General features: G+C 60.7%; 1 protein-coding gene across 3 annotated transcripts in view; it reads right to left on the reverse strand.

Moving 5' to 3' along the window:
- The window catches only part of Aacs (acetoacetyl-CoA synthetase), a 44,829-nt gene that overhangs the window by 13,450 nt on the left and 9,450 nt on the right, over positions 1–21,929 (reverse strand). For 2 of the 3 annotated variants that reach the window (XM_071616007.1, XM_027921364.2), the window contains exons 4-11: positions 20,568–20,681; positions 17,348–17,445; positions 13,587–13,701; positions 13,344–13,425; positions 10,436–10,583; positions 5,928–6,008; positions 3,476–3,600; positions 80–144 (exon numbers count right to left, since the gene is read on the reverse strand). In XM_071616007.1, coding sequence (XP_071472108.1) covers positions 80–144; positions 3,476–3,600; positions 5,928–6,008; positions 10,436–10,583; positions 13,344–13,425; positions 13,587–13,701; positions 17,348–17,445; positions 20,568–20,681 — 828 coding nt within the window. The remainder of the gene's footprint in view (positions 1–79; positions 145–3,475; positions 3,601–5,927; positions 6,009–10,435; positions 10,584–13,343; positions 13,426–13,586; positions 13,702–17,347; positions 17,446–20,567; positions 20,682–21,929) is intronic. The other variant, XM_071616010.1, reaches the window with a different exon arrangement.

Raw genomic sequence — 21,929 nt, forward strand, 5'->3', positions numbered from 1 at the left:
CCAAGAGATTAGATCCAAGCCCAGCACTGGGAGCCCACAGGCGCACACATGGTGGCGGTCCAGGGCGAGGCACACTCACCCGGCTTCAGGTCCTTCTCCTCCAGCACAGACAGCCACTTGGCACCCGTCCCAAGGATGGTGATGCTAGGGGCATGGGAGGGAAAGGAGATATCAGAGGCTCTCCAGGGTCCTATGCATCCCACACATGTCCCCACACCAACACTCTCTGCGCTGGTGACTCATTCCTACAAGTCCACAAGACCAACAGGCAAGGGCCTCCTCTGGATTGCCAATATCCCACCCTCACCTGGGAGAGTCCCCACACTGGGCTCCCTCCAGGCTTGAGGGACGCATCTCCACCTTGACCTCATGGTGCAGGGACAGGCTCCCTCTGTGCACAGCTCAGTGTGGTGGGTCTGGCTCAGCCGCAGGAAGGTGCAGGGCTTGGTCGAGCCCTCTAGCCTGACTCTGCCCTCACTCTGAGGAAGCAGACAGAGCTGCAGATAGCCTTGCTTGGTAAAGCAGGAACCAAAAGCCCCCAGCCTGGCCTTGCCTGCAGTGAGCTGTGTTAGCGTAAAGCTGAGACCACGCTGCTCTCCTCCGTGCCCTGAGCCCCACGGCATCCAGCACTCTGTTGAGGACTTGCCACTGGGGGCTCGGGTCATACTCCACCCCACCTGGCTTCTCTTTTTTTGGGGGGGTGGTTTCCAGGGTTTGAACTCAGGGGCACTCGGCCACTGAGCCACCTCCCCAGCCCTATTTTGTATTTTATTTAGAGACAGGGTCTCACTGAGTAGCTTAGCATTCACTTTTGCTGAGGCTGGCTTTGAACTTGCGATCCTGCCTCAGCCCCCACACCCCAGCCCCTGGGATTACAGGCATGGGCCACCTTGCCCGGCCCCTCCCCGGCTTCTCTTGCAGCACAGTGGCCCTACCAGCAAACCCTACCTTCCCAACTAGAGGCACGCTCCTGGGCCCCGGGAGGCTGGCAGTTCCAAAGCTCCCATCCCCTGCTCCCTGGGAGAGCCTCTGTCCGGTGCAGGCCTGGCTTGCCCACCCGATGCTGCAGACATTGGGATCCTGGGGCTGGCATGGGAGTGGCCGAGCCAACAGCAGGTGGGTCCCCTTGGAGCAGCTCTCCCCGCCTCACCCCAAAAGCAGGAGCCACAGCCAGGCTTTCCTGCTCTACTCTGTCCTCATCAGGCCTTTGGTCACAGCAGTGAAGAGCTCAAGAGCACTCTACTCGCAGGCCTCGGCCCTGTGCCGTGACCTCTGAGGCCCCGCGGACCCCAGGCCCACAGCAGCTGGCCCTCCTGGCTCTCCCTGGCCTCCCTGCGCCAGCCGACTCCAGGAGGTCAAGAACCAGGCCCATCAGGGTTGACACGCAGCACGTCCTACGGCACACGGTGTTGCCACGGCCTCCTCCCTGCGGGGCCTGCCATCCAGGATGCCCCACTGCAGCCATGCTCCCCTCAGACGGCGGCTCCGATGACCTCCCCGCCCCTCGGTACCCGCAGGAGGACAAGGACCTGGAGCGCAGGCTGCCTCTAACCAGAAGGTTCCCCTCGTCAGACATGGAGCAGGCAAATACAGCACCAGTGAAGGAGAAAAGCCACCTTTTAAAAGGAGTGTGTGCCCCCAAATGGACACCCAAGTGTCATGAGTCGGTACGTCTGCAAGCGGAGGCCAAACGGCAACAATCTGCTCTTCAACATGCGACGTTGTTTAAAAACCAGAGAAACTGGGCTGGGGACGTAGCTCAGCGGGCAGAGAGCTTGCCTCGTATGCACAGGCCTGGGTTCAACCCCAGCACCACAGGAAAAACAGAGAAACTGAGACAGCTGAGAGGACTGTGCCTGGCCGCCGCCCCCACCCTTGGCCCTGGCCTAGAGCCAAGCAACACCCGCCTTCCTGACCCTAAGTAGGCGAGCTCTCTGCGGGGTACAGGCCTGTACCCCATCCAGAGGCCCCCGCAGAGGGAAAGGCCAGGCCTGAGCGTCAGGTACAGGCCCCAGGGGAAGGAGGACATGCGCTCAGCAGAAGCGTACCACACAGAGCCAATCCCCAGGCTGCCAACACACACCTGCACACCCATGCACATGCACACCCACGTGCTCACACGTGACTCCTCACTCACACGCATACACACACGAATACACCATCACACATGTCCCTCACACATGCGTGTGCGCACACGGAGCAGGGTTGGCTGCCGGACCTCTGTCCCTCAGCCGTGTTGGCTCTAAGCCTGTGACCACATGTCCCTGTCCGCCCCCTTCTGACCCCCAACCCACACCTGCACCAAAAAACCAGAGTCTCCGGGCAGAGCCTGGCTAGAGGTAGTACGGCGGGAGTGAGGGCCACTCTGATTCCCAGGGATCTGATGGACCTGGCACAGCAAACACCCTCCTTAGGAAGTGACCTCCCCACCAGCACCGAAAGGCAGACGCCCGGGTTCATACGGCACCACCAGGCAGGCCAGGCTGCACGGAGAGCACTGACCGCGGGGATTTAAAAGGATTAGTGGCTCCTGTTTCCACCACAAGACGTGGTCAGGGGTTCAGAGCGTGGACACTTTGGCTCCTGGAGCTCGGCGGCCTCCTGTTTTTACTGCCAGAGATACTGTCATTAGGCGAGTGATAAGAACGTGTCACCACTAATTCCTTAGCCCAGGCCGGTGGCGCTGAGCCTTGAGACTGTTTCTAATGCTGGGTGGGGGCTGCTCAGGTCCTCCCCACGCTCTTGACCCCGGGACCCTGGTGACTCCGATGCTTCCTCCTGCAGTGCCTTGCATGTTGGGGGTCCTGTGTCCCATCAAGGGAAGAGAAGTTAACAGGGCCACAGAGAGGGCCACACCGTCCAGATGCCATAAACACCTTTGTACCAATGTTATAATGTTCAGGGAAGATGCCAAGAGAACACCGCCACAGCCCTCAGGGACACCCTGGGTTTGCTCCCTGGCACTGCACCAAAACAGATGGCCAAAAAGGTCCCATGTGGGTCAGGCACTGTGGCGACCACCTGTAATCCCAGCAGCTCCGGAGGCTGAGGCAGAAGGATTGCAAGCTCAAAGCCAGCCTCAGCAACTCTATGAGGCCCTGAGCAACTCAGGAGACCCTGTCCCTGAATAACAATCAAAAACGGCTGGGGCGGGCTGCGTGGCTGGGCACCTTGGGTTCAGTCCCAGGTACCAAAACCAAAACCCACAGCTTCTCCAGGAGCCGCCGAGCTCACTCCTGGCCCTGAGAGGCGCCTCTCACCCTGCCGGGGAGTGTGGACCCAGCAGTGGACCAGCCCAGCCCGCCCTCTTGCTGCTCCTGGACCCCCCAGCACTGGGCAGGGATGTCCAGGGTAGCAGTGCACTCCAGAGATAGCAGCCTGCAAGGGGACACATGGCTGCAGCTGCGTATATTCCAAAGCACCTTCCGAGGACACCAGCGCTATCCCACGGCTGAGCAGGACATCAGGTACCTACCCTATCCTGTCCACAAGGTCCCACAGCACGTTGGGCGTCGGGACCATGGGGGAGCCATCGTACAAGACCACAGATGCCCCTGTGGCCAGAGCGGACACCATCCAGTTCCACATCATCCAGCCGACCTGCAACACAAGCACCAGCTTCAGACGGGCGCCACCAGCTTCCCGCGAGCCCAAGAGCACCACCAGGCCCAGAGCCCAGGATGGGCTGCAGTTGCCCGCCGCACCAGCCTCAGCCACAGGCTGAGTGCAGAGGCAGCTGCACGTGAGCGGAGACGTGGCAGAGGAGATCTGTGAGCCCTCACTGGGGTGAGACTGAGCAAGCCCAGCACCCGCCAACACAGGACAGCCACAGGACACATGCACTCCACTGCTCTCAGTGAAACCCCAGGACGCTCAGCACCCACCTCGCAAGCACTCAGAGTCAGCCCCATGTGGCCACGGAGAAGTGACCCAATGGGTGGGGGACACATGGCAAGACGCTGTGAGGTGGAAAACAAGCACGGCACAGAGGCACAGCCGTGAGCAGATAGGGCAGACATGCACACGCACCCACACACAGACACAGACACAGACACGTATACATATGCACACGCATACAAAAGCACACATGCACACATGCCCACAGATACACACATGTGCACCTGCGTGGACATGTGCATGCACATGAGAACATATACACACATATGTGTGTGCACATGGACATGCATATGCATGCACACATGAGCACACATGCACATGCACATGCTCATACGCACACAAGCACACATGAGCACACATGCATACACACATGCACACACATGAGGACACATGCACACACACACACGCATAGGCCTGCCCGGAGAAGCAGTACCAGGATGGCAGGCGCCGCACCCAGGCCCTGGAGAATAACCCCCTCCACTGTGTCCTTCTGATGTGGCTTGAAATCTTCACCATATGTGAGGAGATTGGATTTTTTTTTATTTTAATTCTTTTTTTAATTTAAAAAAGAATTTTAAACTCCAAAAATGTGCCCACAGGCCCGCCCACCAGGCTCCCACCTACAGAGCCTCGGGGCCATCTGGAGCACAGACATGACAACGGAGCAGGGACGCTCAGTAGGGGCCTCGGCCTGGAGGGCAGGAGAGTGCAGCTACTCGCCCATGTGGGCGAGGACAAGGGGTCGTGCCCCACCCGGGAGGACTCAGCACAAGTCGTGGGGGCCCTGGCGTCCCCCAGCACCTGGGTTCACTCTCCGTGGTGGGGACGGGAGGCAGGAGGAAGCTCCTGAGTGGCTCCCTGTGTGGGGTGGTGTGAGGCCCGAGTCAGACGGGCAGGTACCACAGGACTCAGCAAGCCATGGCCAGGCCTGTGACTGGAACCCTCCTGCTGGCCACCTCAGCCACTCTGGCCTCCACCTGTGTGGGCCACAGTGAAGAGCCTCACGAAGCCCTGAGGATGGCCCTCTGCGACGTGAGTGGCCCTCACTGGCAGAGCCGCCACTTAGCCAGTCTGCTTAGACAGGTGTCCACCCACTGGCCGAGGCTCTCCTAGCGAGGAATCAGCCCTGACAAGGAGGCAGAGGCTGGAGGCCCAGCAGCCCAGCCCTCCCGGTACAGCACTGTCCAGCAAGGCCATTAAAGTGAGGTCCATGAGTGACAGAGAACGGGCCTGGCCAGGGCTGGGGATGCTCACAACCACACCTGAGGCTGCTGTTGAAACCAACTTGGCAGAATGGGGCGGCCAGCCTGGGGCAGGATGTTTCCAGAAAGCACGACACCCTGGAGGCGGCCCCAACAGGGCTCTTCCCGAGGTGCTCTCCTCAGCCCGGAACCCGCCTCCGTGGGGGGCAGCAGGGACTCGTTCCTGGAGCTGCAGGGGACCCGCCATGAGGGTGCCAGACCAGGACATGGCAGAACATGGGCCTGGATCCCGGGGTGCCAAGGCCTGCGCGCCACGTGCTGGGCACAGGGAGGAGACAATCTTGCTGCTAAAAGATATCTGAGTCTTTTGGCCCAAGCCCCTCATTCATAGCCAGGCACAGAAACCCAGGTACCCTGCCTACGGTGGTCCCCGGGCATGTCCTGGTCCTGCTCCTGTGTCTGCAAGGGGTCCAGATGGCCTGTCACAGAGGGAACAGCCTGGGCAGGGCAGGCACCTGCCTCCAGCACCCGCTTCCTAAAAACGCAGCAGTCATGCCATCCAGGAAACACCGCTAGATTATTCCGGAACCTCTTGATACTGGCATTCTTGGAAAAGGCCAACCCCAAGTTCTCCTTCGGGGTTGGACACATCCCTTTGACCCACCCGAGCCTGTGCCTTGTGCCCAGCAAGGACAGCAAGCCCTCCACTCCTGCACGCAGGGCCGCCACCCACCCATGTGCATGCCTGGTGGCAGGGCCATGTTCGTCTGCTATCCCACAGCACAGCACAGCACCCAGGGTGACCTCAGGCGGACGTGAGGGGCTCACCGTGGTGTAGTACAGAAGAACGTCACTGCAGCGCATGTCCCCATGCAGAATGTGCTCCTTCAGGTGCTGGATGAGCGTGCCCTGCGGAGGGAGGATGCCCAGGTGAGCGGCAGCCCCACACCCAGGAAGGAGCTGGAGCGTCTCCACCTGGCCTTGATGAGCCACCTCCAGGGTCACTCTGCCACCTGCCACCTGAGCGGTGCTCATGCCTGACGGGAAACCATGATGCACCCCAGCTGCCTGCGAGCTCTTGGTGCCAGCTCCATCAGAGGCACCGTGGGGACCTGGAACATCAGGACAGGAGCGAACCTTGCTGAGAGGGACAAAGTGACAGGGCAGACAGTACATGCCTGTTCACGGAACCAGCCGCCATGCCCTCCACAGGCTCCCCCCGCAGAGGACAGAACAGGCACGATGGAGAGCAAGACGGACTCCTGCTCATCAGCAGGCCGAGCTCAAGGACGCAGGGTCCCAGGGACGGCTGGAGACCCTGTTGCCAACAGACACGGAGGGACACCCTCGCCCTCCTCCACGCACCTCCAGTGCTGACAGGGTCCCACTCCAAGGCTGCACACCCAGAAGGCCAGGCACACCCTAGCCCACCAGCACCTGAGCTGCACCTGGGTTCCACCACAACACCACCCTGTGATCCTGTCTCACTGAGAGGCACTGCAGACCACACGGCTCTCCCTGAAGGGCTCTCGGGGAGAAAGGAAGCTTCCTGTCACTGAGCATGAGCCACACAGCACAGTGGGCCTATCCCAGAGGAGAACCTGAGGACAGGTGGGGACCCTGCCCTCAATGCCCCTGCAGGGGGAGCTCGTACAAAGGCGGGTCACCATCCTTCAGAGCATGCACGAGTGCTGGACCCACATGTTAGGAACCAGCCTTTGCCACCAGCCAAAGCCCAGAGTGGTCAAGAGGCCAAGGATCAAGCCTCACCCAGCAGGGCTCTGATTCCAGACTCCACGGCCCCTGAGCGGCGCCATCAACCAGGGTGACTGAGACTGCCTGAGCCTGCAGGTGCACACAGGGCCACACAGAACCTGCTGGAGGGACAGGGCTCTGTTCCTGGTCCCCGGCTGCAGGCTTCATTGTACTGCAGGACGGGACACAGGGGCTGCCAGTGGCAGGAAAGCCCTGGGGAGGAGAGACTGCAGGGACACACCGGTGAACACTGAAGCCTCTCGATCCACCCACTCAGGGACAAGGGCCCCCGGCTGGAAGCCTGCAGAGCCCACGGCTTCCCTCCCTCTTCCGCTCAGTGTGGGACGGCGGCTGCGAGACCCTGTCACCCACCTTCCTGCACTTGTCCCTCACCTCAGCACCTCGGAGGGCAGAAACAAGAGGCTTTCCTCTCTCAGAATTTCTCTGTGAGTCGTGGAAAGTATGCTGGGGGTTAGGGCTATCTGAAGCCTCCCCTAAGGACAGGAAGTGTAGGCAGAGGAGTTTGGTGGTCTTGAGCAATTGGGGACAGTGCTGGGACAGACTCAGGGCCTCAAGCGCTCCACCACTGAGCCATATCCCACCCTGAGCAACTTCCTGTACTTTTTTTTTTTTTTGGTACCAGGATTGAACTCTGAGGCACTCGACCTCTGAGCCACACCCCCAGCCCTATTTTGTATTTTATTTAGAGACAGGGTCTCACTGAGTTGCTTAGGACCTGGGAGGAGCGGCCCTGGGGAGGAGGGTCTTGGGGATGAGCAGCCCTGGAGAGGAGCAGCCCTAGGGGAGGAGTGGCCCTGGGGAGGAACGGCCCTGGGGAGGACAGGCCCTGGGGGAAGAGCAGCCCTGGGGAGGAGGGTCCTGGGGAGGAGCAGCCCTGGGGAGGCGGATCTTGGGGAGGAGCAGCCCTGAGGAAGGAGCAGTTCTGGGGGAGAACAGGCCCTGGGGAGGAGCTGCCCTGGGGAGGAGTGGCCCTGGGAGGAGGGTCCTGGGGAGGAGTGGCCCTGGGAGGAGGGTCCTGGGGAGGAGCGGCCCTGGGAGGAGCGGCCCTGGGGAGGAGTGGCGCTGGGGAGGACAGACCCTAAGGATGACAGGCCCTGGTGGAGGAGCAGCCCTGGGGAGGAGCGGCCCTGGGGAGGCCCCAGTCAGGAGGAAGCATCTCACAGCCCAGGAGCCAGCAGGACTGTGTGGAGTGATTGTTAGGAAAGCACCAGACTCATCCTGGAGTCACCTCTGAAGTGACCAAGTTAAATGACAATGACAGGACAGAATGGCACTGCATATCCCCCAGAGAAGATGCTTAGAAAGGGACACAGCGTCGGGGCCCTAGAGCCCTGCCCAGAGCCATATCCCCCGGATCTGACACGAGGAAACGTCACACAGGCCCAGAGATCCAAGCCATACCAAGTCCTGGACTTCAAACGTCAAGGTCAGGAAAGACCAGGGATGGCGAGGAGCTGCTCCAGATGGAGGGCCCTGGGGAGACTGGACAGCGCAACCCAGTGCTGTGGGGGCTGCACGCTGGAGGGCAGCCGGCGGCCACTCTGGTGTTCAGGAGCTGATCCTGGACCACAGCACTGAGAGCACTCGCTTCTAGGAGATGAGATGGAGGTCAAGGAAGAGGCCCTCACAGCTCCAGCCTACCTCAAATGGATCAGCAAAAAACGAGACAGAAATGCGTAGGTGCCCAGAGAGAAATGAAGCAAAGGAGGCTATAAGAAATGTCACAGCCGGACACGATGACACCCGCCTGCAATCCCAGCAGCTGGGGAGGCTGAGGCAGGAGGATCACGAGTTCAAAGCAGCCTCAGCAAAAGTGAGGCCCTGAGCAGCTCAGTGAGACCCTGTCTCTAGTAAAATATAAAAAAGGGCTGGGGACGTGGCTCAGTGGTACCAAAAAAACAAACAGAAAACGTCACAACTGGATGCTGGAAATGTTAGGAGCCCAGGACCGAGGCCTGGGCCTGGCAAAGGGCAAGGACCTCCTCACTCTACGGCTTTTCTAGAGGTTTTCTACAGGTCCTGTGGGCATTTTTTTAATATTTAATTTTTAGTTATAGGTGGACACAATATCTTTATTTTACCTCTATGTGGTGCTGAGGATGGAACCCAGCACCCCACACATGCTAAACGAGCATTACCTCTGAGCCACAACCCCAGCCCAAGGCATTTTACTTTTAAAAGAAGAAAGGACAGCCGGCATGGTGGCCCACACCTCTAATCCCAGTGGCTCAGGAGGCTGAGGCAGGAGGATCACGAGTTCAAAGCCAGCCTCTGCAACTTAGCAAGGCTCTAAGCAACTCAGTGAGACCCTGTCTCTAATCAAACACAGGGCTGGGGACGCAGCTCTGTGGTTAAGTGCCCAAGTTCAATCCCTAGCACCAAAAAGAAGAAAGGCTAGGGGCGGCCGATCTATGACCAGACCATCAGCAGCCATGTATCTCATGTGTCCTTGAAGGACGCTGGACTTCTGGGAAACGCGATGCGAGAGGCTTGCCTCAGGCTGACCCGCTCCCCCCTCCCCCAGCCTCAGATGTGGAAGCCCCAGCCCAACCTCCACAGAGGTGTTCACAGAGGCGATAAGGCCAGGAGAAGGCCCTTAGGTGACCCTGACCCAGTCCAAGGAGACCCACAGACCTGGTGCCTGTGGAAACCTGTCCCCAGAGTCATGCGTTAACAGCATTTGGAGGTGGAACCCTTGGGAAGTGACAGGTGGGAAAGGTCACGCAGGTGGGGCCCCATGTCGGCAGCAGGGGTAGAAGAAGGACGCTGAGGGAGCTGCTCCGTCTTAGGTGCGGTGCTCTGTGCCACACGGAGACCTGTGGAAGTCCCCAGCTGGGCCGACTGGGCCCCTCCACCTGGCTCTGTGAGCTGAGCAAACATGGATTCTCCCTAAATATGCCATCAGTAGCGTCTGGCTTAGCAACAGAAACAAACCAAGGCAGGGCGTCGCGTGCCAAGCTGGGGCGGTACAGGGAGAAGCGGGCCCCCACAAGCCAGGGACAGGGGCTGGGGAAGCCAGTCCACAACCCAGGTCTCGGAACCCAGCCTCCACAGTGGGAAAGCGGGCTCCCTCGTTAGCCTCCATCCAGGGCAGCAGGGGGCCTCCCTAGGTTAACCCCAGCTTAGGACGTCACCCCGAGGCCTTCAGGTGTCTGCCCAGGGCTCACAGTCAGAGAGGGTTCCACCACATCCCCAGCAGTGCACCAACCCACACCACACAAGGACAGTCCCGTGGACACCACCGTAACTCCCAACCTGATGTGTGGCATTTCTGCTCTCAACTGGTCTGGATCCTAGACCACTGCAGGACCCCACCCCGGACCTTAGTCCCCTCAGGGCCACAGCCTGCAGCTGGAAGTTACCGTCTCACAGTGACCTCCATACCTGTCCTCATTGTGGCAAGTGCCACAATGTCCCCTGACACTGCAGGCCTCTCACCTAGCCCAGTTCCAGACTCCCCAAGGAGCAGCACTCGGGGTCCCCGGGAGGGCGATGAGGACTTGATGCCCACCGCGCTGCCAGCTGGGAGCCCGCGGTATGAGCCCTGCTGGGACACCTACCCCTGCCGAGTGTACCATGCACTTGGGTGCCCCGGTCGTGCCCGAGGAGAACATGATGAACAGTGGGTGGCTGAAGGGCAGCTGCTCGAACTCCAGCTGGGGGGCGTGCTCGCCGGGCCCGCTCGCCAGAAAGTCCTCCAGGAACACGCTGCGGGCAAGAGAGCGAAACAGTGACCGTTCCAGATGCCAGACCTGACCCGCCCACCCTGCCACACACAGCACCAGCCTCTAGCACGAGGAAGGTGTGCGTCCCCTGGGACACCGGCCTGGCGTGGACGCTTTAGGGTACAGGGAGGTCCCATCTCAGGAACTCAAGCTGACTACAGGGACAGACTGCAGGGTGAAGATCTCGAGTGGGCTCCTTAGCACTGCTGCCGGGCCAAGGGCTGGCTCCGTGGAGACTCTCAGGCCCTCACAAGCACTGCAGAGAGCACCACCCGCAACTAACACCCTGTTTGTGCAAACGCTGCTGACGCGGCTTGGAATCCGTGTCGCGGCCCGTTCCCATTGTTGGCTCTTAGTCCCCTTGACCATCACACTCTGCTTCCACTGACCACCCTACGGAAGCACAGGCCACCTGCCTCTGAACCAAGGCCCCACGGGGAGGAGAAACTGGAATAGGGGCCAACCACAGCACCAGTGACGACAATGTGGCCAGGCTCCGTCACTGTGTCCTGAGGCCCACGGCGTGAGATACAAACACGTGTCCAAGAATAAATGGGATTCACCCAAGCTCCTGACCAGCAGAGGAAGCCTGCCCAGCCTCACCCCACGCTGACAGAGAGCACTGATGTGGGTGGCCAAGAGCCACCAAAGGCACGACCCAGACCTGTCTGCTGGGATAGAAAGAGCGGCAGGATTCCCAAAGCCACCTCGAGAGGGGATTTCTATTTTAAGACCAGCAGAGACATGGGTCCTGTGAACTTGGCCCTATACATTTTTGCCAAGTGGAACTTTCTCCCTTCCAAGGAAGGGAGTGGGAGTCGGTCACTCTCAGCCAGCAGTAGTCACCAGGGAGAATGATCCAGACGGGGAACACCCTCCCTGTGAGCGGAATGATGTCCTTAGGGAGAAGGCTCCGGGGACAAGGTGTTTCAGGAAGGGCATCCAAGACGCTTCGCTCGGAGCCCTCAGCACACATAGCCGCGAGCACTGGGCGCGGGGAAGGAGGCCATCCCCGGCGCCTCCCTGTGCAGCCCATTTATATAAAACACCTCAAATATAAACTGCTCACGCTGCATCACACAGAGAAGAGACTTTCCTTTAAAAAGGTCCATAAATCACAGTAAATAGCCGTTACTTTTGTTGCTCTTCTGAAGATGCAAAGCCCAGAGGTGGCCCTATCCCTGCTCCCTGTGAGGGGCAGCACGTGTCCTGGGTTCTCTGTGGACCTGGCAACCAGGACATGGGTAGTGCGGAGCCCGCTGCTGGGGCCTCAGGAGGGCAGAGCTCCCCACTGCACAAGCTGAATGGCAGCAGGTGTTCCCACTGTCCCCCATCACAGGGCAGGTGCTCCCACTGTCCCCCCGCCAAGGGGAAACACACTCAGGGGAAGAGAAACCGGCCACCACAGGGCTGGAGGCCCAGCTGGTTTTCCTCCTCCTCGCCGCCATGTCCAGCTCCGTCAGGCAAACCTGGGGGCCAGGCCTGAGGCTGCAGGAAAGAAGACCAGGGCTCCACCTGAGGTCAGCAGAGGACCCACAGGCCCGCCTGTGAAGGACACACTCCAGTGACAGAGCCTGTGCAGCCGGGCGGTGACAGACACGGCTATTGAGCACTGACTACTCACTTGGCTCAGCACTCACTTCTCTGACCCTCACACCAGCCCCCGAGGAAGGTGGGGTCCCCATTTTACAGATGGAGAAACCAGGGCACAGAGAGGTTGATCACTGGCATAGGGTCACCCAGCTGAGACCCAAATCCAAGAAGTTTGGCACTAGAGGCCACAGCCTCCCAAAGCCACCACTCTGCTTGCAGCACTAGGAGGCCACACTTCAAGGCCAGTCGGACGCCACCTCTGGACCCAACAGAACAGCCACACCCCAGTCTCAACTCCCAGGCCCTTCCACTGCCACCCACGTGATGGGCACGCTGTAAGGACATGTGCCTTACACCGCTCAGCGCCCAGGAGCCCCCACACAAAACCAGCGAGCCAGACGTCACCTACTGTCTGCCTAAATAGGGCCTCTGCCACCCTGGCACTCCTTGGTGGCAGACCCAGGGACTCCTGCCATCTCTGAAAAACCCCTCCCCACAGCTCGAGGGGCCCCTTGTGGATCCTGCAGCCACCAGGCTAGAAGCTAATAGGAAGGGTGCCTGAGGATCACCCCAACCCCCAGCCTCGCCCACAGCTGTTTCCAGAGATCCAGGGAGAACCCCGAGGACTGGGCAGTCCCAGCCGACCCAGGCTGCGCCTGCTTCACCTCTGTTCCACTCCAAGGTGCCCACAGTTCCACCTAGCACTCGAGACGTGCAGCTTACCAGCTTGTAAGTGTCAAAAAAGCCAAGGAGGGCATCACCAGCCTCAGGCACCCAGCTGACACACGTACCCACACACACAGAGGCGGCACCCACATGCTCATGCATGTGTGCACGTCAGTCCCAAGGAAAAGCCATGTGGCCCGCCCAGGGACCTGGACACCTCCGCCCAAGCCCGCCACAGCAAAGGGACACAAGCAGACCTGTGAGGGAGGACTCCTGGGACCCTCTGTTCTGCCCCCCATTTACCATGTGGCCTTGGGGGATTTGCTCTGGGGACTTAAGGGCCCATCTATGAAGCAAGCACTTTCACCAAAACCTCCATCTCTGAACCACCAGGGTGAGTAGGAAGCCCAGGGGCACCTCCCAGGGCACTGGGGCCATGCAGGCCTGCGAAGTGGGCACCTGGGGGTGGGCGCTGGCTCCTTACCTATTGGGAATCCGGGAAATGTCGATCTGCTCCCGAGGCGAGATGTAAGGGATCACCACCACCTTTCTCAGGTCAGGCAACCCTGGAGGGAGAGGCGAGAACACGTCACACCAGGAGCCACCCAGGGAGGCGGGGTGGCGGCAGGACTCCTGAGGGCCTCAGTTCTGTGCAGACAGAGTCCAGGAGGCTCCAATCTGCTCACACCGCTCTGGGGGGACTGGAGGGGACTGGGAGGGGCTGCACCTTTAACCACCCGCTGTAGCTTCTCCAGGTGGCTGTGCTCCTTGCCATTGTAGATCACGGCCTCCACCGAGAAGATGAGCTTCGGCTGAATTTGAGAAAACCGGTCCAGGACGCCCTGTGAGTGGGAGGACAGTCCTCACTGAGCATCCAGAAGGCAAGGGCCAGCAGGCGCTGCATTCAGGAGAGAAGGGCCACTCCTCAGGCTGAGTGGCCTTGGACAGGAGTCCTGCCCCGACTCCCTCCAGCACCTGGGGCTCCTGTGCCTAGAACCCTGGCTGTGCCAGGACCCTGGGATGGGGGTCCCCCTCAGCTTGGAGGCAAACCACGGCAGCAAAATGCCTGGCGTTGTTGAGAGCTCGCGCCTGTAGGCAGCAAGCTCCACAGAGAGGACCCGCTCCCAGAGCCCAGGAGAGGGACGTCACAGGCTCCGCCCCCGAGCGGGAAGGATGTGCAGGGCACAACCGCCCAAGGAGCCTGGGTGCCGGGCCTGACCTGGATGCCAGGCCTGACCCGGGTGCTGCCCACCTGGTGCCCATGTCACCCACGCCACCCAGATGGCTGCAGAGGTTCCTCTGCCGTGAGGCAGGTGGCGGGTGGCCCAGGTGAGGGAAGGGCCAGGCCTGCGAGAAGCCTGAGGCCTGGGAGGCTCAGAGGAACCAGACTGGGAGAGCCTGGAAGCCCAGTGTCTGGGAACCATCCTGGTCAGGCCACAGGGAGGGCCCAGGTGGGCCAGTGGCCTGGGGCTCAAATGCCAAAGAGAAAACTCTCAGTCACAATGACAGTGACAGTGACTAGAAACCAGTAAGTGCTTCAGAACCAGAGTCCAACACCACGGCTCGAAGCCCCAGGCACAGCGGGGGGCACCCGTCTGGATCTCTGGTGTCCACAGGGGCTGCTGGGACCCTGCGTGTTGCCAGGAAACCCACACCTGTGATGATGGTGGTTCTGACCAACTGTGGTGCTCAGCGGCCCACCAAGCACCAGAACAGAATCCCAAGGAGCAGCCACCACACAGGAAGGTGGCCTTCCCATCAACGCTCGCAACACACACAGCCCCGGATGCTCAGGAGGGCGGGCCCCTGGCACACATGTGGACATTAGACAACACACCAGCTCAAGGTGACAGAGAGAAAAGCCCAGAGGAGTGGAGACTTCAGGAGCCGAGGTCTGGATGAGGCTAGGGGAGGGGCGCCCAGGAGCACAGCACCCACAGGGCCACATCGTCCAGCCCAGGGGCACGGCTACACGGGCCAGGGCACCCGGCAGCCATAAGTAGGGCAGGGAGGGAACCGGAGCTGTGGTGAGAAGGTGGACAGGGTCAGGACAGAGTGACACAAGGGGTATCGCTGTGGAAAGAGAGGTGTCCTGGCCCACACCTGTGCCACAGCCTCGAAAGGCCCCTTCGTCACCCAGCCCAGCCTGGTGAGGGGCAGTGGCTACCCTCCTTGGGCCCTTCCCTCCCCCACCAGCAGAGGCCCCCGTGCTGCCTGTGAAATGCCCTCTGAGAATCCCCACGGCCACCAGCTGCACTCAGAGATGCCTCGTCGACAGGCCTAGCGGGGTGCACAGCAGAAAGCCTGCTCCAGGCAGGAAGCGTGATGCTCTCTGCAGTGTCAGGAGCGTGCCCTCTGCTGAGAGGGTGTCCAGGTGAAGCTCTGAGGACACCGGAAGGTGGAGGCGGGGTCCTCTCTCCCAGAGATGTGTGAATGGGGGCAGGGTCAGCCATGCGCCCTGGGCTCTCTGCCTCCGCAGGCTCCAGCCCCGTCACCAACTCCTATAGGGCTGAGACCTGAACAAGGACCCTCTGCGCCTCGGGTCACAGCTGCAGGCTCCTGCAGCGTGAGGGAGTGGGCACCATACAGGTGCCAGCAGCCAGGACTGCAGCCAGCCAGGCTGCCGAAGGCCCCGGGGCACAGGGAATGTCACAAGGACCTCCAACCTGAGGAACACAAGATGGAGTGGTGACTCTACACCACAAAGACCAGCAAAATGAGACCCGTTCCCAGAATTTAGCAGGAAGGCCTTCCCGCCTGTCCCTCCCTGACCCCAAACAGCCTGGCCATCTCAGAGGAGAGCTGCTGCCACCTAGTGCCAATATCAGCAAGAGCATGCCCCGTGCCCACGCAGCCCAGGGAAAGGTGCCCCAGGGAAGGGAGCCCCTGGGAAGGCACTTAGAGCCCTCACTGACACCACTCCTCCTGAGACAGGCAGAACCTGCTGGAGCCACCAGGGACTTCAGGTGACATCCACACAGCACAAGGGCCCTGAGGGAGGGCACGGTGAGACGCTGTGGGCCACGTGCCTTTCCCCACCCTCCCCACTCCATCCCCCCCATCGCCCACCAGGGCTGATTCCAGGGACTCTGTGCCAGGTCCCCAGTCAGGCTGGACTTCAGCCCTGAGCTGGGGCAGGAACCACGAGGGTCAGAGCTGCCACCGACTCAAGCTGCACCCACGTCCCAGACCTCGTCCTCTCAGTGACCTTGTCCATCCAGGGACTGGAGCTCGGGCCCCAGGCATGCAGCCGGCCTGCCTGTGCCCACCAGGCCCTCGGCCTCCTCGTCCTCCTGGCCCTTCCCTTCACTGCCCACAGTCACTTGAGACCTGAGGGATCCGAGAGCATCAGTGCCGAGGCCCACCTGCAACCCTCCTCCCAGGACCCCACTGGCCCCGGGCAGCTCGCACAGCCCGGCACAGGGCCCGCAGAGGCCATCACTGGGGCTTGGGTCTTCGGCCAGTTCTTGCTGACCCTGGACAGTCCTGGTGTGAGGTCATGTGGAAAAGGGCCCAGGAAGCTGCAGGACGTACACCGCATCTGGCCCCAAGTAGGCCTCCACCTCGGACCCAGCTCCCGGGCTCTAGGCTGCTGTGGGGCCCCGGGCGAGCCCTTCCCTCCCCCAGGCCTTGGCCCAAGTCCTCCTCACGGGGAGACCCACGGTGACTCATCAAAGCAGCAAGCCTCAGAGCACAGATACTAAGTGCACACCCGAGAGCCAGGCCGCGAGGCCACAGCACGGAGCCCCAGCAGCACCAGGAACTGTGCACAGCCACACCCTAGGCACCCAGGGGCATGCACCCCTCACGCCTCTCTCATTGCCACCCCTGCTCTGCAGATGAGGAAACCTGAGGACAGAAACCTGCCTGGACACAGGGCCACCAAGGCCATGCCGACCCGCACCCTGGGCCACCACAACCCATGCATGGTGCAGGGACCTGGGCGGCGTAAAGGGAGGAGAGCAGTTGCAGAGGGCAGGTGCCCCATGCCCCACAGCCCTATCCTCGAGCCCTGGCTGGGGGCGGGACCCTCATGGGTCTCCTCCAGCTGTGGCTTCCTTCATCCCGTGGGCAGGCCGGCCCCAGTACCTGACTGCTCTGTATACCTGGACGCACCCTGGGCCCACAGCTCCCCAGGGCAGAGGGGGATGCACAGGGTGTCCCCAGAGCTCCCACCCACGGAGAGATCAGAGCAGCAGGCCACGAAAGAAGCCCCGCCCCATCTGTGCCAACCCTGAGGACGAGCCTGTAACACTGTCCCCAGCTCCTTGAGGAACCCTTGCGTGGCCCCAAACCGCAGGAGAGGACAGTGGGACATGAGGACTAAGGGAAGGGAAGCAGGAGCGTCTTGTGAGTTTCAAAGTAAGATCCAAGGGCGCTGCCGTGCCGTGGCCCAGGGCACACCCCAGCACCCTGCCCGCAGTCCACTAGGAACCCCACGTACCCCCAGGGCCCCACCAGGACTCCCAGCCACGGGACCCAACTCACGTTCACACCGAAGTCGGGGGACGTGGAGCTCCAGATGGCACCAATGCTCGCTGCGGCCAGCATGGCCTCCACCGCATGCTCGCCATTGGGCAAGTAACCTGTTGGCACGGGAGGAAGCCTGGGGTTCAGGTGGCATCCAGGCAGTGGGCTTCCAACGGTCCTGGGAGAGCCAGGCCAGGGTGGAAAGGGGCTGGCCAGCTGCTGTCTGAGTAGCAAAACCACCCGCCACCAGGCTCTCTGTCCACTGCACTATCCCCCCCATCCACCCTCCACGCTCTAGCCAGAGCCAGCCCTGCCCTTGATGGCCTCTCCATGCCAGTCACAGCAGGCTTCCCTCAGCCCCTCAGCTGTTCTGAGCATCTCCTGCGCGGAGCCTTGGCACAGGCCGCCTGCTCCGCCTGAGCACCCTCCGCACACACGCCCTTCCCCACTCGCCTCCAGCCCTCGACTCAGATGGGACTCCCTAGAGAGATCCTCACGGAGGCCAAGAACGTGGGTCCCCCGGCTCGTCAACCCAAACCCCTGCACTCCTGTCCTGCCAAGCTCATCGTGACACACGCAACTGGCTGCCCGGGTCGGGGCCTCGCAGGAGGGGAGGGCTCTGCCTGCCTCGAGCTCCACTCAACCAGGAGCCTTTGCCCACGGCACGCCCAGCACAGCAAGGCCCGGGTACCTGCTGGCAGATGGAGGGACAGAGGGAAGGATGGAGAGGCGGAGGGAGGGAGGGAGAGGGAGGAAGGAGTGAATAGATAGAGGGTTGGAGGTAGAGGGAGGGAGGGATGGAGGAACGGAGGGACAGACAGATGTGTGGATGGCTGGACAGGGGGGTGGAGGGAGGGAGGGGAAATGAGCACAGGCTCAGCCTCGTGTGGGCATCTGAGGGCCGAGCAGGGCTGTGGCTCTGTGCCCCAAGGGCTGGCTCCATGACGTAGCAGCAGAGAACATCCCCCACCAGTGACCATGATCAACACAACAGACTGATCCACATTCCTGAAGGAGGACTTGGAAACAAGGCGTCTAGAGCAGAAGGGTCCCTGTCCCCTGGGCAGCCCCTCACTCTGCCCGGTCCCCTCCTGCTTGGCCACACAGCTTACACTTCTGTCCTCTGCGCTCAGGCATCTCCCCTGTGAGGCCAAGAGCACCCACTGGCCAGGCCAGGCATGGCTTGCTTGGCCCAGACACAGGCCCCAGAGGTCCCTGAACCCACCGCAGGGAAGAATGGGGGTGGCCACTCCCCGAGGGCAGCAGGACTCCCAGCCCAGGGCAGTCTGCGAGCTCCAGTGACTCTCTAGTGACTGACAATCGAGCAGCCCATCCTCCTCCAAGCCCTCCAGCGCAGCACAGGCCCCTCTGCAGGCCCTGGCAAGCAGAACTGGGCCGGACTCCACGGTGGCCCTCAGAGCCCCTGCCCACTCACCCCCTCTGAACCTTTTCCTGATGGCCCTTCTAGAACACAGAGGCCCCAGGCTGGTGCCTGTGCTTGGGGGAAATGGGTTTCCAAGCTGCAGTCCACAAGAAGGACGGTGGCCTAGGCTGGCCTGGCCTTGAAGAGCCCTGGGCCCTGCAGCCAGCGCCTCCTCAGGAAAGCCCCACCAGGCATTCAGCCTCCCCCAGACCCCGCTCACTGCTCTCAGGAATGTGCTTCAAATGGAGATTTGAAAAATGAAAACCGGGGCTGGGGCGGAGTCCAGAGGCAGAGCACTTGTCCAGCTCAAGGGAGACACTGGGTTCCATTTTGTGGCAAAAATATATATAAAATAAAATGAAAATGGAGGCAAAGAAAAAATGGAGCCCACAAGAACCTTCTGCGCTGTCCTGCTAAACGTTAAGTGTGACTTACGGGGGGGAGGACAGCGAGATCCTATGCACCCAGCGGCACCCTGTGGCACCAGCAGTGGCCACCCAGAGGTGTGCCAGGCCCTCTGCAGAGACACCACGGGAGCAGAAGAGAAAGCCTGTCCCACAGTGTTGCAGGCCACAGCCCACATCCCAGGAACCCGGGGGCCAGGGGCTGCAAGAACAATGGAGCCTATGCTGGGAGGGCTGGCAACGGACTTGTCAAAGGAGGGCCAGGGTCAGCCTCCAGCAAGGTCACATTTGAGCGCCTGGATGCGTGGGGTGGACCCTGTGGATACGCAGGAGAACAGGCGGCCGTCCAGAGCAAGATGGGGCGAGCGGGCGTGTCCCTGCTAGTCACCAACAGCAGCTGAGCATGAGCTCCTTGCCCAGTCACCTGAGGGGACACAGGCCCCATCCAGCCTTGTCCCTGGTTCACACGGGATGGGGCCACCTTCGTCCTCTTAGCAAACACAAGCTGAACACGCCTGTTCACAGGAAGCTCCCTCGGGAGGGGCACACCCTAGCCAAACAACCCTGCCCAGCAGGACCTCCAGCCACTGCCCTGGACCCTGGCCCTCATCCACCACCTAAGGGGGAGAGGAGGGAGGTCAGGAGCCCCAAGCCCCGGGTGCACTGGAAGACGCGTTCCGTCACCTTCATCCCTGCCTGTGTCCCCGTGCACACGCCTACTGGGCCCGGGGCAGCTCCACACCCAGGCCTTTCATTTTTTCCAGGAGTCGATGTAAAAGGAAAACTAAGAATCACTTCAATTGCTCCTAGCAGGAACTTGTGCCTTGCCACCAAGGGGACAGGAAAGGCCCAGCTCAGGGAGGGAGCAGAGCCAGGCCTCAGGCCTCGATCACCATCTGGCACTCCAGCGCCCCCCTTTCAGGTCAGCCCCCACAGGGCCTCTCCCCAGCACTGGGCAGCTCCTGCCCGCCCCGCAGTCTCTGGACTCTACGCACCCTCCCTCGTTCCCCAGGTCAAGGGAAGGGCAGTCAGAGGGGCCGCGTCGGGAAGCCCTGGGGAGGCACTGAAGGGGGACCAGCCTTTCAGGATCAGCCTGGACCTGGCCCACCCTGCACCCCACAGCTCCTGCTGCTGCCAGACGACCCTCCAGCTCCTGCCCAGCGCACACCCACACGGCTGTACCTCCTGGATTGTCCGAGGCTCAGGACAAGGCAGGAGCCCGAGGACAGGATCCCCCTGCACCAGCGGCTCCCTCTCCACACTCTGCCCACATCTACCTCTTGCCTCACGACAGTGCAGCCCCATGGGGACAGGGACCCCAACCCACTCCACCCACGTGGAGCTCCTCGGCCCTCCATGCCATCCATGCTGCCCTGGCCTCCCCAGGCCACTCCCTCCCCAAGACACTCACCGACCACCCGGTCTCCTTGCCTCACACCCATCTTCCTCATGGCCGCGGCAAACAAAGCCACCTGTTGCCTCAGCTCTTCAAAAGTCACCTTCACAATTTCCTCTTTGCCTTCCCCTGGGAGAAGAAAAAGACACGTGTACACATACCGTCCTAAAAGAAATGTCCCTTACGCCAGGAATGGTGGTGCACTGGGGAAGCTGAGGCAGGAGGACCGCAGGTTCAGGCCCAGCCTCAGCAACACAGTGAGACCTGTCACTACATAAAATACAATAGGGCTGGGGATGTGGCTCCGTGATCAACGCCCCTGGGATCAATCACCTGCCACTCAAAAAACAAATAAATAAATAAAAATGATGTGAGCTCAGGGTAGAAAACTTGACTTTGTGCATACATAAGAAAATTAAACAACCGACCTCACTAGTTACCTAAGAATAAGCGTCAAAACAATAAGACTCTAATTTGCACCAAATAGACCAGTAGGGACGGACGGGAGGGGCCGTGGCCTCCATGCCCATACCAAGGCTGCTACCTACCCTGGTCAGCTCTGCGCAGCCCCTCCCTTATGGACCAGGCCTGGCTTGAGCAACCAACCAGGTGTTGTGGACACCAGAGTGACCTCAGAGCTTTGGTCAAAAGAGACACCCAGCAGTGGCGCATGCCTGAAATCCCAGCAGCTGGGGAGGCCAAGGCAGGAGAATCACAAGTTCAAAGCCAGCCTCAGCAAAAGCAAGGCCCTAAGCAACTCAGTAAGACCCTATCTCTAAATAAATACAAAATAGGGCTGGACCCGGGGCTCAGTGGCAGAGTGCTTGCCTAGCATGTGTGAGGCACTGGGTTTGATCTCAGCACCAAATATAAATAAACAAATTAAGTAAAGGCATTTTGTCCATCTACAACTACAAAAAAATTAAAAATAAATAAAAATAACATGATCTGGGCCCAGCATCTGGAGTCTTTGAGGATGGAGTTCCAGGTCGGTTTAAAAAAATAAATAAATAAAAAGGGCTGGGATGTGACTCAGTGGCCAAGAGTGCCCCGGTCCTAAAGGTGCAAGGGATCTCCAACACACAACCTTGACTGAGGGCTCTCCGCATTTCCCCATGCCCAGCACAGTATGACCACACAGGTGCCTGACGACCACACACAGGTGCAGAACACCCTCTCAGCCCTGCAACCCTGCAGTGGTGCTATCGTCCTTCCCACATCACACCTGCAGGAAGACTCAGTGCTTCCGCCACTCACCCAAGGTCACATGGCTAATGAGTGTGGCTGGGCCTCGACCTCTCAAATCCAGGCATCCACCCCTTCACCCTGCCTGACTGAACATGGAAACCCTGGGTAAAGACCGGGGTGGCCACAGAG

Source organism: Marmota flaviventris, chromosome 1 (genome assembly GCF_047511675.1).
Source record: "Marmota flaviventris isolate mMarFla1 chromosome 1, mMarFla1.hap1, whole genome shotgun sequence".
NCBI classification, from domain to species: Eukaryota; Metazoa; Chordata; class Mammalia; order Rodentia; family Sciuridae; genus Marmota; species Marmota flaviventris.